This window comes from Telopea speciosissima, chromosome 6, assembly GCF_018873765.1.
Source record: "Telopea speciosissima isolate NSW1024214 ecotype Mountain lineage chromosome 6, Tspe_v1, whole genome shotgun sequence".
Classification (NCBI taxonomy): domain Eukaryota; kingdom Viridiplantae; phylum Streptophyta; class Magnoliopsida; order Proteales; family Proteaceae; genus Telopea; species Telopea speciosissima.
In genome coordinates, this window is record NC_057921.1 from 68,278,310 (window position 1) to 68,292,116 (window position 13,807).

Sequence of the window (13,807 nt, forward strand, 5' to 3'; positions counted from 1 at the left end):
AGTCACTCTTCATTTTAGCCTCTTTGTGCACCAACTGTCTCTGTTTCCACCACACAGATGACAGATGCTTCATAACACAAACCGATATAATTGGTCGTGGGAACTAAAGCATACAAAAATGGATCTCAGGTTTTTGCGAGAAGAAGAATATGGAATTGATCTGACCATGGTTTCAAACTTCATGTATTCATTTCAGGAGTTGAAAGAAAATCAATAGACCAGATTTTAGTATAGAATTACACTTCAGATAACCTATAGGAAGGAGTAGCAACACTGGCAGGATTTAGCCGGAATTTTATCACAGGCACAAAAGAAAGGATCTACTTTACTTTAGTCGGAGTTAGGCAACGAAGTTGAGCTGATTTCCCTATCTTACATTTAGTTTGGGCTTACAAACTGCCTTAACCATCACTAGTCAACAACAAACTCACAAGGTCCCAGTTTTCTTCACTCCTTTGCACATAACAAGTTTGCAATGTTTTTGTTATAGAAGGAAGACAATAGTAGGAGACAAGGAATAAACAAGGTTAGTGAAGGATTGTCTGCAGGGCGTTTGCAATAGCAAGCCCTTCATGGACCGGCTATTCTGGCCAAAGTAAAACGGCTTGCATAGGCTGAAAGGTGTCCTAAAGGGGAGTGAACTTTGACTGGCAAACGGGGATCAATCCATCACGGTATCACCCATGGGCCTGTTTCACTATCGGAACACGACAACCTCTAGAAACATCTCAGTCGGCACTAAGATCTGGTTTGAAAAAAAATGGCGGTGCTAGTTCCTGCCATTTGTCAAGCATTGGTTTCCTTTCAATAAACTCTTTAATTCCGATTGTATTGCATTTTAAATGCCCCAATCAATGAAGGCATTCATTTCATCATCAATCCAGTTCAAGTTCGAGACTTCAATCTCCAACAGTCCGTCATGTACACTGAGCGAGCGAGAAGCCATTCCATTCTTTTTTCTCTGGCTTTTCGTGTTTCCTTCTTCCAAGAGAACAAACGTCAAACATTAAACTGGCCTTAACCAGCCTTCCTTGCTGGCCGGATAACATATTTAAGCAGAGACATTATCGGGCGGTTCCTACGACCAGACACAGGACTGCGTGAAATGATCACCACACTGCCATGAAAAGGTGAAACAGTGGTCTTTTCGCGCACCTGACCAGGTAGCTTTCACTTTCCCAAATTAATAATAAGCATTTCATTTTCAATACTCTACGGCCGAGTAATTAAGATATTGACCCAAAGCTTTCTAGTTGATCTCCGTTCCTTCATCCCTACGCTTCACGACTTTCACGACCAACTAAATGCAATAGAGTGACCGACGATGTGCTCACCGTCCAACCATTGAAGACGATCGGGCAAAATCTTTTCACCCCTCAAGGCATTGAAATTGCAGTCAGTGTCACTGAATCTCTGAAAGTTAGAGATTCCGACTGAACAGATATCCTCACCGACTTTGTCAAAGACATTGACTCCTTATACATTGCAGGGCTTCCCACATTCGTCAGGGTCCATGTATACTTCACATCGCTTGACGCACTGGCACTGCTACTGCTACCCACCAGCCCAGTCGGGACTGGGCAGAGGTAGTTAAGCAGCGGGCAGGGAGGGTGGGTTGCAAGGGAGACGGAGGGGGAAGAACCAAGGGTGGGGGAGAAAAGGGGACAGTGGAGGATTAGAACAATAACCGAAGGGATGGAGGAAGGTTACAGGGTGGGAGCGGGGGTGAGGTACACAGGAGGAAGTAGGGGGTGGGGTTGGAAAGGGGTGGTCATGTAAGTCCTGCAGTAGTGAAATTGAAATTGAAAACAAAAAAAATAAATTAAATAAGCTGATTAACTAGTATTCCAAACAAAATTTACGAAACGCTGGATACCTACAACACAATTTGTAAAAATGTTGGGTACCTTAAAGGCTTTGAAAACGAGAGTGGAAGGAAAACTTTCGAAACAAGGGGGAAGGTTAGGGAAAACTAGCAAAGGGATTTTCCACTTGAATGAATTCTTCTATGAGAAAGAAGACCTCACTCGGACACCAAGTATCGTTTGCAGACGTGCCTCTCAAGTGTGTTTTTTTTATGGTAACAGCCTCTCGAGTTGAGAGACTAAAAACAATCTAGCAATGTAGTTGAGAAAGACGATGATTGTTGATCCGTAGACCGACCAGTTTCATCCATCCCTACTCACAAAGCACAAACCTACTCACAAATCACAAAGAGTTACTATAATAGATTCTTGATCATCTGCCATGGATAAACATGGCAGCACAAGCACAGGATGAAAGTTTCACTTAAGACTTGTTTTAGGTAGAAGTTGCTCTAGATTTATTGTTTCAAACAGATACCAAGGTCAAGCCTAGCAAGTAAGGACTATCCCTGGCAGATACAATTACCTATAAGGCCTGGGTGATAATTTTTAAAATTTATTTGTGAATTATAAACAATAGTGTAGCACCAGTTTGTGACCATCAAATCTAATTTGCAATGTTAAATACATTTGAAGTAGGTTATCCTCAGCCAGTCTTCTCACCATGAAAAAAGCAATCCTCAACAACAAGTTGTTCATACAAGGCCATAAAATTACCACCAAGAAGGATAAAATGTACAGCCATTGAGGCATTCCTGGACAAATTTGGTGCTTTCAATTGCCAAAGAGCAGCAAAAGAATTGGACAGATACCAATATAACCCCAGGGATTAATGATATATCCAAACAACATTTTGCATCTTTGCAGTCAACAATTGAGCACTAGTTAACAATTGCAATGTCTACCTAAAATCAGATACCAATACAGGGTTGATTTTTCTATAGCAGAAAGGATACAACAATCAGAGAACCCCATAGGAACCATGTATCTAACTACAATTGATCAATTGGACAAGAAGATTATGGAAGCAAAATATATTGTGAATAGTCGTATTAACAACTAACAATGCGAGATGTCAAAACACAGAAATTCAATAATGGTAGACCATCCAAACCCAAAACCAATGGATTTCTTTTAAAGTCACTTACATACTCTTCAGAATTAATAAAATTCACCACAAAAAGGCTTCAAAATATCCGACTAATGTAATTTTCTTTGCTTCAGAGATGAGACTACTTCGAGGAGTAAGCATCTAACTAACAACAAAAAAATCCTAAAGAGAAACCACAAAAATTAAATTTGCAGAAACACCATGCATACTGAAAGGAGCTCCTAATCAAACAAGCTGAATCCCATATCGTCATCACTCTCTTCCTTAGGCTCTTCCTGCCAAATCAATGAAAACCCAATCAGAATCGGAGCGGAATTAAGACAGCAAAATAAAAGAGAACAACGATTTTACCTTCTTCTCCTCAACTGCAGGAGCAGCTGCGGCGGCCGCACCACCACCTCCGCCTCCAGATGTAGCAGCTACAGCAACGGGAGCACCGCCACCGCCGGATCCCACATTCATTATAAGATCTTCAATATTCCTCTTCTCTACTAGCTTAGCAAATAAGTTCGGCCAGTATGATTCAACCGTCACATTTGCGGCTTTCACCACGGCTGCGATCTTCTCCGCCTGCGTGAAATCAGTTAAAGGAAAAACTCTTCAACTCCGACAACGTAGTCTAAGTAACTAAACCCTTCAAACCCTGATTGCTAAAGCCCATTTAACACATCAAACGAAAATAAACATAACTACAATAATAACAAATTTTAAATCATATGAAGATTCATTTTGAAGATCACAGTGCTTGAGACAAAAGCATACAGTAACGGCAATCCCGTCATCGTGAAGGAGCAAAGCAGCGTAAGTGCAAGCGATTTCTCCGAGGGTCATCTTAGCTGAAACAAATAAATCTGTCAAGGATAATTAGTTGAAAATTTATACAATCATGATAAGCTAGAACGAGAAAGGGATCTCATCGTTACCTCTCAGGGTTGAACTACCGAAGCAAGTTCCTTCGATGTCCGACAGCTCCCTTCCTGGTTCAGGGTTTCACGACCTGAAGGTAATGGCGAATGAGGAATTATGAGTTTATAAACCACCAGGGTCTTAGGGTTTCCGTGAGATGTGGCGTCTACGTTGCAAAGCGGTTAGGTTTGGATCCTTAGAATTGGGCCACTAGTAAATTGGATATCTCATTAGTGGGTCCTCCAGGCTCCAGCCCAGTATGAAGGTCAGAGGCCCATACCATAATTTACGAAACGTCCAAACCCCAATGTTGACCAGGCTGAATCCCACCTTCACAGAACCAGACCCACCAAGTTCTCATTTTAAAATTCACTGTTCAAAAACCGATCAAATTCTCATGCCCCTTCCCCCCCCCCCCCACCCAGTAGCTTTCCTTCCTGCAATCATCCAAAGCAGACTAGCTGGCTCATGATTTGATGAATTGGACTCGGATTTGAGTGAATCGTCTGATTCAATAAGAATTGGTGGCAATTAACTTCTCTAAAAGTGAGATTCTCTTCAGTAAAAATGTCAACCATGAACACAATAGGAAATTTTTTTCCATTCTCCATATGAAAGAGATGGTTCAAGATTCTGTCTACCTGGGAACTAAATTGGATCATCTTAAATCCAAGGTAAAGGATCCAAACTTCCTTGTTCAGAGGGTAAGCTCAAAACTCAATACTTGGAAAGTAATTTTTCTTACTTATGCTGGTAGGCGCATTTTAATTCATTCTGTTTTGGCCTCTACCTCTTCTTTACTCATGTCTTGTTTTTTGTTTCCTTTGAAGATTTGCAATTCTTTAGATTCCATTTATCTAAGATTTTGGAACAATGACTAAAGCTCACTTAATTGGTTGGAATAAAATTTGCTCGCCTACCGACTATGGTGGACTAGGACTTCGCAAATCTGTCATTCACAGTAAGGCTCTTATTCTTAAATTGGGATGGCGACTTCTTACTGAAGATTCATCCCTATGGGCCAGAATCCTTAGGCCTAAGTATTTTCCCCGAACTTCTCTATTTGACCCCAGAATCCTTTCAAAAAAAAGGTCATGGACCTAGAATAGCATTGCTGCTCTCATTCCGGATTTGAAAAAATTTGTCTAGGTTAAAATACTTTTTATTGGCATGACCCATGGATTCCTTCAATTCCAGGCAGCTCCATGCCTCTTGAGATTAGAAATAATCTCTGCTTTCTGATAACTCTTGGAATCTTGACTTGCTTTACTACTTTGCCCCTAATGTTTTTATTGATGAGATTTCTAAGTTATCTATTTCAAATTTTGTAGACCAATGGAGATGTTCTTTAGCTAAAAATGGAACTTTCTCCACCCAACTCGCGGCCAAGTTCTTAGATTCAACTTTTCAATCTAGCCCCATTATCACCAAATGGTGACGATTTTTTGGGAAACTTAACATTCATCCAAAATTTAAAATGTTTTTTTGGCGTGTTTTAAATGTAGGATTACCTGTCAAAGCTACTATCTCGAAATGGATGTCCGTCGAGCTTACATGTGTTTTCTGTGGTGCTTGTGTTGAATCCCTATGACATGTGTTTTTATCATGTGATTGGACTAAGCGTATTTGGGCATTTGACCCCCTCGGATTAAGAACAGAGCTTCTCTCCTGCTCGTCTCTGGCACATCTGATCTTCTTTCCTCACTTCAAAAAGCCCTGGATAAACAATTTGCAATTTGGTTTTTCTCTGTGGTTGTGATAACTTGTTATTTCATTTGGTATGTATGGAACAAAGTTATTAGAGGATTAGCCTGTGTTGATCCTCACCTGGTCAAAAAAAATGTACTTAAGTGGATTTCGGATTTACACCTACACCCCCCAATATTAGCACAAAATATTATTATTTCATTGCACTACGCACACAACACAGATGATCTGCATATAAATTCTAACATTGATTTCCAATTCCCTGTTTTATTTTGCACAGGCGTTTATTAACCTCAACTAGGATTAATAGGGTGGTCTTATTGCATTTTGCTAGCTGAGCAGGGTGTTTTAACATCTGCAGGGTATTCTAGTTCGAGAGACATTATGGGGGCTGAATTTTTTGGAATCCTGTAGGAGTGGAAACAAGCTGTAGAGGCAAAGATCCATCTGAAAGCAATCTAGTGCAATAATAGCAGCCTAGGAGTTTATTGTAGACCTTTTGATAACATGTGTATACCTTGGAACCTAGTCCCGAATTTCTTTGAATTAGCTGATCTTTCTAACAACTTTACTAGTGTGTCTTTTAATTATAGTAGTAACTTTTTTTCTGGTTCAGCTGCCTTAAGAAAATGGCTCTCAAAGCCATTAAAGATAGTTTTATAACTAGAACTTTTTTTTCCCTGATGTACAAATGCTCCTTTCTATCCAATATAATTTTCTTCTTTTCATTTTTTTTTTTAAAAAAAAATAAGACCTTTACCACCACACCTGGTATTTTCTACCATTGGAATTTTAATTATTTGATAATCTAACCATTGGATAGGTAAGGATTCACTATTTTTTGTTGCTAATTTCAATCATATTATCATACGAGGTTTCCATTTTGTTTTTCAATTATCTCTATTGTTCACCAATAGGTAGAATTTTTTTTATCCAACAGTATATTTTATGTCCAACAGCATACTTCAAGCCAACTGAAAGGTTGAACCAGCACCAGTGCCGCATGCCTTCATTTGGATCTTATTTCATCTCAATCGCTATAATTGCCACGTCTATCATGGCCCTACTGGGAGGGCATGTTATCCACGCTATTTATCTAAGAAGTGAGTCAAGAGTTTTAGACAAAATTGACTTTTCTCATGCCGACACTCAACCCCGGTCAATAATTTCACCCCAAAAAAAACCCGGTCAATAAATGTTTCAAAAATCATTGAAAAGCTATATTCTAGTATGCACTACTCAAGAGTATTAAAATAATTATAGAAGAAAGAATATTTGCGTGCACGAAATGACCGCCCTGCCCCTATGGAAAAGTGATAATTCCCATGGAAAGACGATAATTCTCGATGGAGTGGCGGTCATTTTGCAAGGCCCTTTATCTGGGCATAGAAAAGCGCACTACATGCACAAAGGTAGCGTTCTCTTTCCCAGTTCTGTTATTCAGAGTGCTAATATTACATGGAGAAGAGCCAATATATCGTGGTCAATATAAGCAGATGAAGGATCAGCCTTCTATTAATCAGTAATCTTTGTTTTTATTTAATCCTCTGGAACATCTTTGAATTAAACTCCTCCAATAAAGCCGAGGCCCAAGAGGCATATCCCCACCTATTTTAAAGGAATAATTGTAGGTTACAGACAAGCTCAGTTATCTCCACCTGTTTCAAAGGAATAGTTGTTGATTCACTGTTACCAAACCGAGATCTCCTAACTCAGTCCTAGACAGAGTGGGGGTGGACATACTATATTCTATTAGATGGATAAGTTGTTTTGAACCCTACAGGTTTTTTGGAAACGCCAAGGACTTGGAATCTGAAGCTCTTAGATTGAAGAAAGGGCTTGGGCATGTGGCAAGACTAAAACTGAGTATCGGTGAAGACTCGAACTCGAGACCTCCTAATAAACATGGGCATGAAGCGCACCACAGCTCACCACCTGCACTAGGCAGCTGTTGGTGTGGTCATTGTACTTGGTACCCCTTTTTTTGAAGCTTCAAGCATTATCTCCAGGATTCAGATCAGTGTTAAAACCAGGAAAATTATCTCCTGCAATTCTCTACCTGGTCCATTTCCCCAAGTCCCTCTAATAAGGGGGTTCCCGCCTGGGCAGGGGTAGGGTGGTCATTTCTGCCCCCAACCCCAACCCCAATAAGAGGAATTTGATGAAATGGACGAGCAGGGTATTATAGGGGATAAAGATCCATTAAACCCACCCAAATATATCTACCCCCTCTAACTTTTACCTCATTTTGCCTCCTCTAGAAAGCATTCTTATCTGTACCAAATTGATTTTTCTTTATTATCAAACAAAAATACTTCTTAGTTAGCCTAGCAGTGGACTGTGAACAGGTCATGCCAACTCTATTCTAAGTCATGGGCGAACTGGGTCACCAGACCTCATCAAACAAAAGAGGGAAAAGAAAATCTTGGGGTGTTTATGACAATACAAGGCGGCTGGCATAGGTAAAACTGTTATTATAGAAATACTATTAGATACCATTTCTTCTCCCCATTGATTTGACGTTATCAGTTGGAATCACCCACCCATAGGGGATGCAATTGCTTTCCAAAATATATTAGAAACATTGTCTAAATCAAATAGTATCTAAACAGACCTAAAATACCGTTGAATTCTTAGGACAGTATTAAGCACATACACAAAAGTATCATGCTTGGACAGTTGAACTCGTTCTACCTACCACTATGGAATGTAAAAAGACAATTCTCTACTGAATTTTTTCCCATAATAGTCAAGAGGGAAGGCAATCACATTCATACCACTGCTACCAGACCCACAGATACCACTGTAATTTTCTTGCATCTCTCCTTCATAATAGCCACCAGAAACATTTTGACCCCACTTTGTACTGTTCAAGCACTTACTGATCGAGCCTGGAAAGAGAACAAACTCTCATAACAAGCATTTCTCACACAGGTATAAAAGCACATCACACGCACAAGATGGTACCACCACATTATATCGATAAGTCCATAACAGAGAACGTCAAGTGAATGTGAGATCAAAAAAATTAAGATTACCCACCCGCTTTATAAGTAAAGAGCCCAAAAAATATAAACTACAAGGTTCTGCTCTAACGTAGGTATAAATCTGACACTCGATACAAGGTTGAAAGCACCATAAATGCCAAATCTTTTACCATGAAGCCGAAACAAAAGCAAGGATAAATGGCAAAGTTACAATTACAGAGGAAAATTTAGGGCGAAAAAAAATCAAATTGTTTTAAGGTAGGTCAAAGCAAAATTGAATATATGGTATTTAACTCTAATGAAATCAAATTTTAAAATTGAGAGGCCAGATTGATGATAGGGAGATACCTCAGTGTGAATGTGTCATAATGTTCAACACCTAGTGATGCAGCAGCTAAGGCCCACGTATAGTTGGATAGGCATCAACCTGTGGCTCTAACAGGGGCTGATTAAGGTAACAGTCCAAAGGTATTTTCGTCTTTTAGGAAGTATTTGGGGGTATTATTGTAATATGGAATTTAGAATATAGGTGGATCCCATGCCTAGTCGATAGGTGTTGCTTAGAGAGTTATTTAGTCTATATTAAAGTAAAGTGTGAGTCAGTGTAGGGGTCTTTAGGCAGGCAGCAGAGTAGTTTTATGTCCAGTTTAGTTTTTGAATATATATATTTTTTTCAGTTTTTAAGATTGTGATTAGGAGTAATTATGTGGGTCAACATTGGTCTTTAAGAGAGTATTTATATGTAATGTTTCCCCCCATCAATTCAATTGATTTCTTGAATAGAAATTGAGTTTTTTTGTTTCTAAAGTCGCTGCAGCTGTGCCATACATGTGCGACTAGTGAGCAGTCTGGCCGATTGCATACTTTTCTTCTCCTCTCAGTTCTGGTCCACCTCTTAACCAGGTGATATCTCTCTATTACTTCTTCTCTTATTGCTTCTTTCATACTCTCTCCCCCCCCCCTCAATCCTTGCATCTGAATCAAATCAGATCTCTGTTTTTAATAAGAATTTTGGAATTCGTGGATTTATCTATCATCTGATTTACGATTTCCAAGATTTATACATCGATTGACACTACTGGTCAGTGGTCAGTCTATACAAGACCAGAAATTTGACCTGATCAGATTACTGGTTTGTGAGATATCGAATTTCTCCGATCATCTATCTGTTCCGCCCATATTCTAATCCTGACTTCCAAGCGATCTTGGTTTCTAATTGTGGTTCTAGCACTTGTTTCCTTCTAGCTGGACCATATCACTTGGGCTCAATCATAAATAAAGGAGATTTTGAAGAACATGTTGTTGCACAAAAAATTACAGCATATTGCATGAAGTGCCAAAGGTGCTTCGATAATGTTTGTGATCAACTTATTCTACAAAAACTAAAATGAGAGTATTGTAGGTCAGCTATAAGACCAGTCACACTTATGGAGCAGATGTTGGGTGAGATGAAGATATTGAGATAGGTAAATGTCAAATCCAGAAGAAAAAAAAATAAAAAGAACACATTTTGGCTTTATCCAACCCACCACCCCTCCCCCAAAAGAAAAAAAAAAAGATTTAGAGGTTATATAGGAGAGGTTCCTACTTCCTATAGGTGATAAGGTGAAGCTATTTAAGTTGGTTTGGGCATATAAAATGAAGGCCATTAGATGAAACCATAAGGAGTAATATAGCACAACTTAAAGGAGGTAGAGAACAAGGGACAGACCAAAAACTGACTTAGGGTTAGGCAGTGAGAAAAGACATGGATGGTTTTGGGTTCATACCAAAGCAAATATGATATAATCGCGAAACAGAATTCATATAGCAAAAAACCCAATGATATAAACACACACACACATCAAGTCTTCAAATTGAGGGCTTCACCTGGCGTGGTGAGCCTGACCTAGATCTGGACCTTGACCTGGACCTGCATACTCGTATAGAAGAACTGTATCAGGTTGATAATACTAAACTATGACATAAAGTACTACAACAAAAACAGCATGAGATGCACCCAAAAAACAAAAAGAAACTGAACCATTGGATACCTGGGCAATCTGGCAGGAGATAGGGACCTAGATTTTGATGGTGATCTCGAGACAGATCGATCCAAAGATTTGCTGCAAAAATGACAAGATATTTAGCAAGACAAGTGATTGGGAGTGGATGAGAAAAAAATAAAAAAGCAGCCAGTTACAGCATTATACCTCCGATCCCTTCTCACACTTCTGCTTTTACTGCAACTCCTACTTCGACTCCTAGATGGGCTGCCCTCATAACTCTTCACCTAACCCCATTAAAGGCACAAAACATAAGGAAGGGGAAGGGGAAGGAAATGAGTCTCGGGCTTATCAAACAAGCAATGCTTTCTTTTCAAGGCCCACAGAGCAAGGTCTTCCTGTGTGATCCACTTAATTTTGCCACATGGGAAAGTGATGTAGCTCATTGGATAGAGAGGGCCTGGTTTAGACTCTAGACTCGCCACATGTCAAATTTCAGCCAAATATCATATACCCCCATGTATTGCCATTTTCCCTTGTATTTTCAGATGTCTACTTGTTTTCAACCATATTCCAAAATAACTATTTTTCTTAGTGGATTTTTATGTCGCCCATCTGTTTTTGAACATCTTTCAAATAAAAACTCTTTTATTGATAGACTTTGAAAGCTTTGTGTTGCTATGTGACGAAATATTCTGGGCTGAAACTTAACATGTGAGCAAGGGTGATGCAGTACTCAGCTGCCAGAAAGAAGAGGAAGAGAAGCTTCCGCAATAGCATTAAGATCATAGCTTATTCTGGTTCTGCAGATCATGGTTTGAAAAGTTTTCTGGTTGAACTGAACCCATGGTTCAAGTTCTGGTTCAACCAAGACATCCCCAAATCGTGAGCTAGTTTTTAGGAGTCTAATTTCTTAATTGGGATTGTGTTCCCTGTCCAGTTGCGTAGTGTACTCTAGTGCCTCCCTGTGTTTATCTCTCCCATCCCACAATAGGGGGCAGACATGTCATTTCATAGGAGGAAAGAGAGAGATAGACACAGGGATGCGCTAAAGTACGCTACGCAACCTGGCAGCGCTCTTTCTCCCTTCTTTATTTTATTATAGTTCAGTTACTTTATAAGTTCTGGAAACTCCAACACAGCCTACGCATGAAGATGATTTCCTTCTCTGATTTTATTTTCTATCTTTACTTTTAGAGTTTGATTTAGTTCATTCAGTGGGATGGATGAAGTGGAGAGGTGCGACCGGAGTACTGTGTGACCGACGTATTCCTTTAAAATTTAAAAGTTCTATACGACGGTTGTCCGACCGTCTATGATGTATGGGGCAGAATGTTGGGCAATTAAGAAGTGGCATACAGAGAAGCTGTGTGTATTAGAGATGAGGATGTTAAGATGGATGTCTGGAAAGACTTTGAAGGATTAATAAGGAATGGTTGTATTAGAGCTGATTTGGGAGTTGCCCCGATCAATGACAAGCTGCGAGAATGTCGTTTGAGGTGCTATAGCAATGTTTAACGGAGGCCTGAGGATGCCCCAGTACGGAGGAGTGATCTGATTGTGATTGAAGGAGCTAAAAGACCTAGAGGCAGGCCGAAAATGACCATAGGAGAGGTTGTGAGGAATGACATGTAGTCTGGGTTTTATACCAAGTATGACCTCGGATAGAGCCTTTTGGAGGGCAAAGATCCATGTTGCCGACCCCATATAGCTGAGATTCCCCTGACTTGCTGGGCTAGGCCTATTTCCTCTTACTTTCATTTCTCATTCATTTCTTTTTTCGCACTTTTATCTCTTGTGTCTTCATTTCTTCTTTTCTCTTACTTTGGTTCGATGTGCAAGGATTCATGTAACCGACCCCATTTAGATGGGATAAGGCTTAATTTTTTTTTGTTGTTGTTGTTGTAGTTAGTTATATAAGTATGTAAAAGCAACTACCCATCTCCATGATTTGTTTAAAGAAGAAGCTTTTCAGCTCAATCAGTCTCTGGATTTCGGGCTAACTCAGTGGATTTCTGGGTGTCAACTCTTGTGGACTCGAGAGTGTACTTCTGTGGATGTGGTGGATTCCTGATTGTTCCTGCTCCTATTTTCTCTCTCTATATCACACATCAAATCAGGTCAGTTTCTGCACTACTCTTTTAACCTGCGGATATTAGTTATTCTATATTTTAAAATCTGATGACCTGTCAAAATTGGTCTGTTGGTTGCTGATCTGTTCATTGCAGATTTTTTATTGCCAAATTTGGACACTGATTTACATTCAGTTTTCAATCGACTTCTAGAATCCTATTGCAAGACCCCTTTAGAGATACTCCATGTAGCAGACCCCTTTAGAGATACTCCAAATTTGCTGGCTATGTTTCTTTCCTCTTACTTTCATCTTTCATTTTCCATCTTTCATTTGGCATTTTCCATTTTCCATTTTTCATTTCTCATCTCATTTCTCATCCTTTTTTAGGCCTCAGTTTTCCCTACTTTATTTTGTTTGGATCCATGTAGCCGACCCCATTAAGAAGGTATAAGGCTGAGTTTGTTGTTGTTGTTGTTGTAGTTGTTTCAGAATATCTTTCTGAATCTATTACGGAATTTCTGTTAAGTCTGTTCTGATTCATTTGATTCTGCCATCGATTTCCAAGAGCTACTTCACGTCTATTTCCCTAAAATCTCTAATTCCGGCCAAGTTTTCTGGTTCTTGATTTCTGTTAATTGTCAAGGTTCAGTTTCATTTTTAATCCATCAATTTCATCCCTCAACTGCATCTGTTCTGCACACTTGATTTCCTGCTATCGAATTGCTGCTCTGGAATTACATTTGAAGTATTTCATCCCTATTACGATTGTTCCATAACTTCTCAGATTTGGGTAAAACTTTGAAAGACTGTTTATCCCACTACATCTGACCTTCGACCAGACTTTGACTCAGATAAGGCTTGTCATTATTCTGTTATCTGGTTTTCTAATTGCTGGTTTCAATTCCTATCCTGCGATTCTGGTTTGCCAAGGGATTTCTGAATCCTAATTGTTAGGTGACTTGGAAACCCATCCACAAAACTTGGGCCTCATCACAGCAGCCACAATACATGAATGCCTTCCAAAGTGGGCCATCCAAGAAATAATTCGTTATATGGAAAAATATCAGATGATCCAATGCTTCCAGAACAGGAACTTCACTTTCAAAGCATTTGCACACGAAAAAATACAATATAAAAAAGAAAGAAATCAAATGGAAGGAAGGTCAGGGACA

At 39.5% G+C, this 13,807-nt stretch overlaps 2 protein-coding genes across 3 annotated transcripts in view; both read right to left on the reverse strand.

Annotated features, from left to right (window-relative positions):
• Positions 1 to 2,998: 2,998 nt before the first annotated feature.
• LOC122664149 (60S acidic ribosomal protein P1-like) lies at positions 2,999 to 3,977 on the reverse strand. The gene is made up of 4 exons (XM_043859851.1): positions 3,900 to 3,977; positions 3,739 to 3,812; positions 3,328 to 3,546; positions 2,999 to 3,251 (listed from the first exon to the last, which is right to left on the reverse strand). Exons 2-4 carry the CDS (start codon positions 3,805 to 3,807, stop codon positions 3,198 to 3,200), a joined length of 342 nt encoding a protein of 113 aa, XP_043715786.1. The 5' UTR covers positions 3,808 to 3,812; positions 3,900 to 3,977; the 3' UTR covers positions 2,999 to 3,197.
• A 4,328-nt stretch (positions 3,978 to 8,305) lies between these two features.
• Positions 8,306 to 13,807, reverse strand: part of LOC122664148 (serine/arginine-rich splicing factor SR34A-like) — a 32,859-nt gene continuing 27,357 nt past the window's right edge. Inside the window, exons 11-14 of one of the 2 annotated variants that reach the window (XM_043859850.1) lie at positions 10,769 to 10,848; positions 10,610 to 10,681; positions 10,446 to 10,482; positions 8,306 to 8,480 (exon numbers count right to left, since the gene is read on the reverse strand). In XM_043859850.1, the coding sequence (XP_043715785.1) occupies positions 8,460 to 8,480; positions 10,446 to 10,482; positions 10,610 to 10,681; positions 10,769 to 10,848 (210 nt within the window). In that variant the 3' untranslated portion in view covers positions 8,306 to 8,459. Of the gene's footprint in view, positions 8,481 to 10,445; positions 10,489 to 10,609; positions 10,682 to 10,768; positions 10,849 to 13,807 lie in introns of both variants that reach the window. The other variant, XM_043859849.1, reaches the window with a different exon arrangement.

Excerpts from the sequence above, each read along its gene's own strand:
- LOC122664149 (XM_043859851.1), bottom strand. The coding sequence starts at position 3,807 with ATGACCCTCGGAGAAATCGCTTGCACTTACGCTGCTTTGCTCCTTCAC. Across the intron at positions 3,547-3,738 it reads ATGACGGGATTGCCGTTACT|GCGGAGAAGATCGCAGCCGT; the intron begins GTATGCTTTTGT and ends GATTTCACGCAG. Across the intron at positions 3,252-3,327 it reads CTGCAGTTGAGGAGAAGAAG|GAAGAGCCTAAGGAAGAGAG; the intron begins GTAAAATCGTTG and ends TTGATTTGGCAG.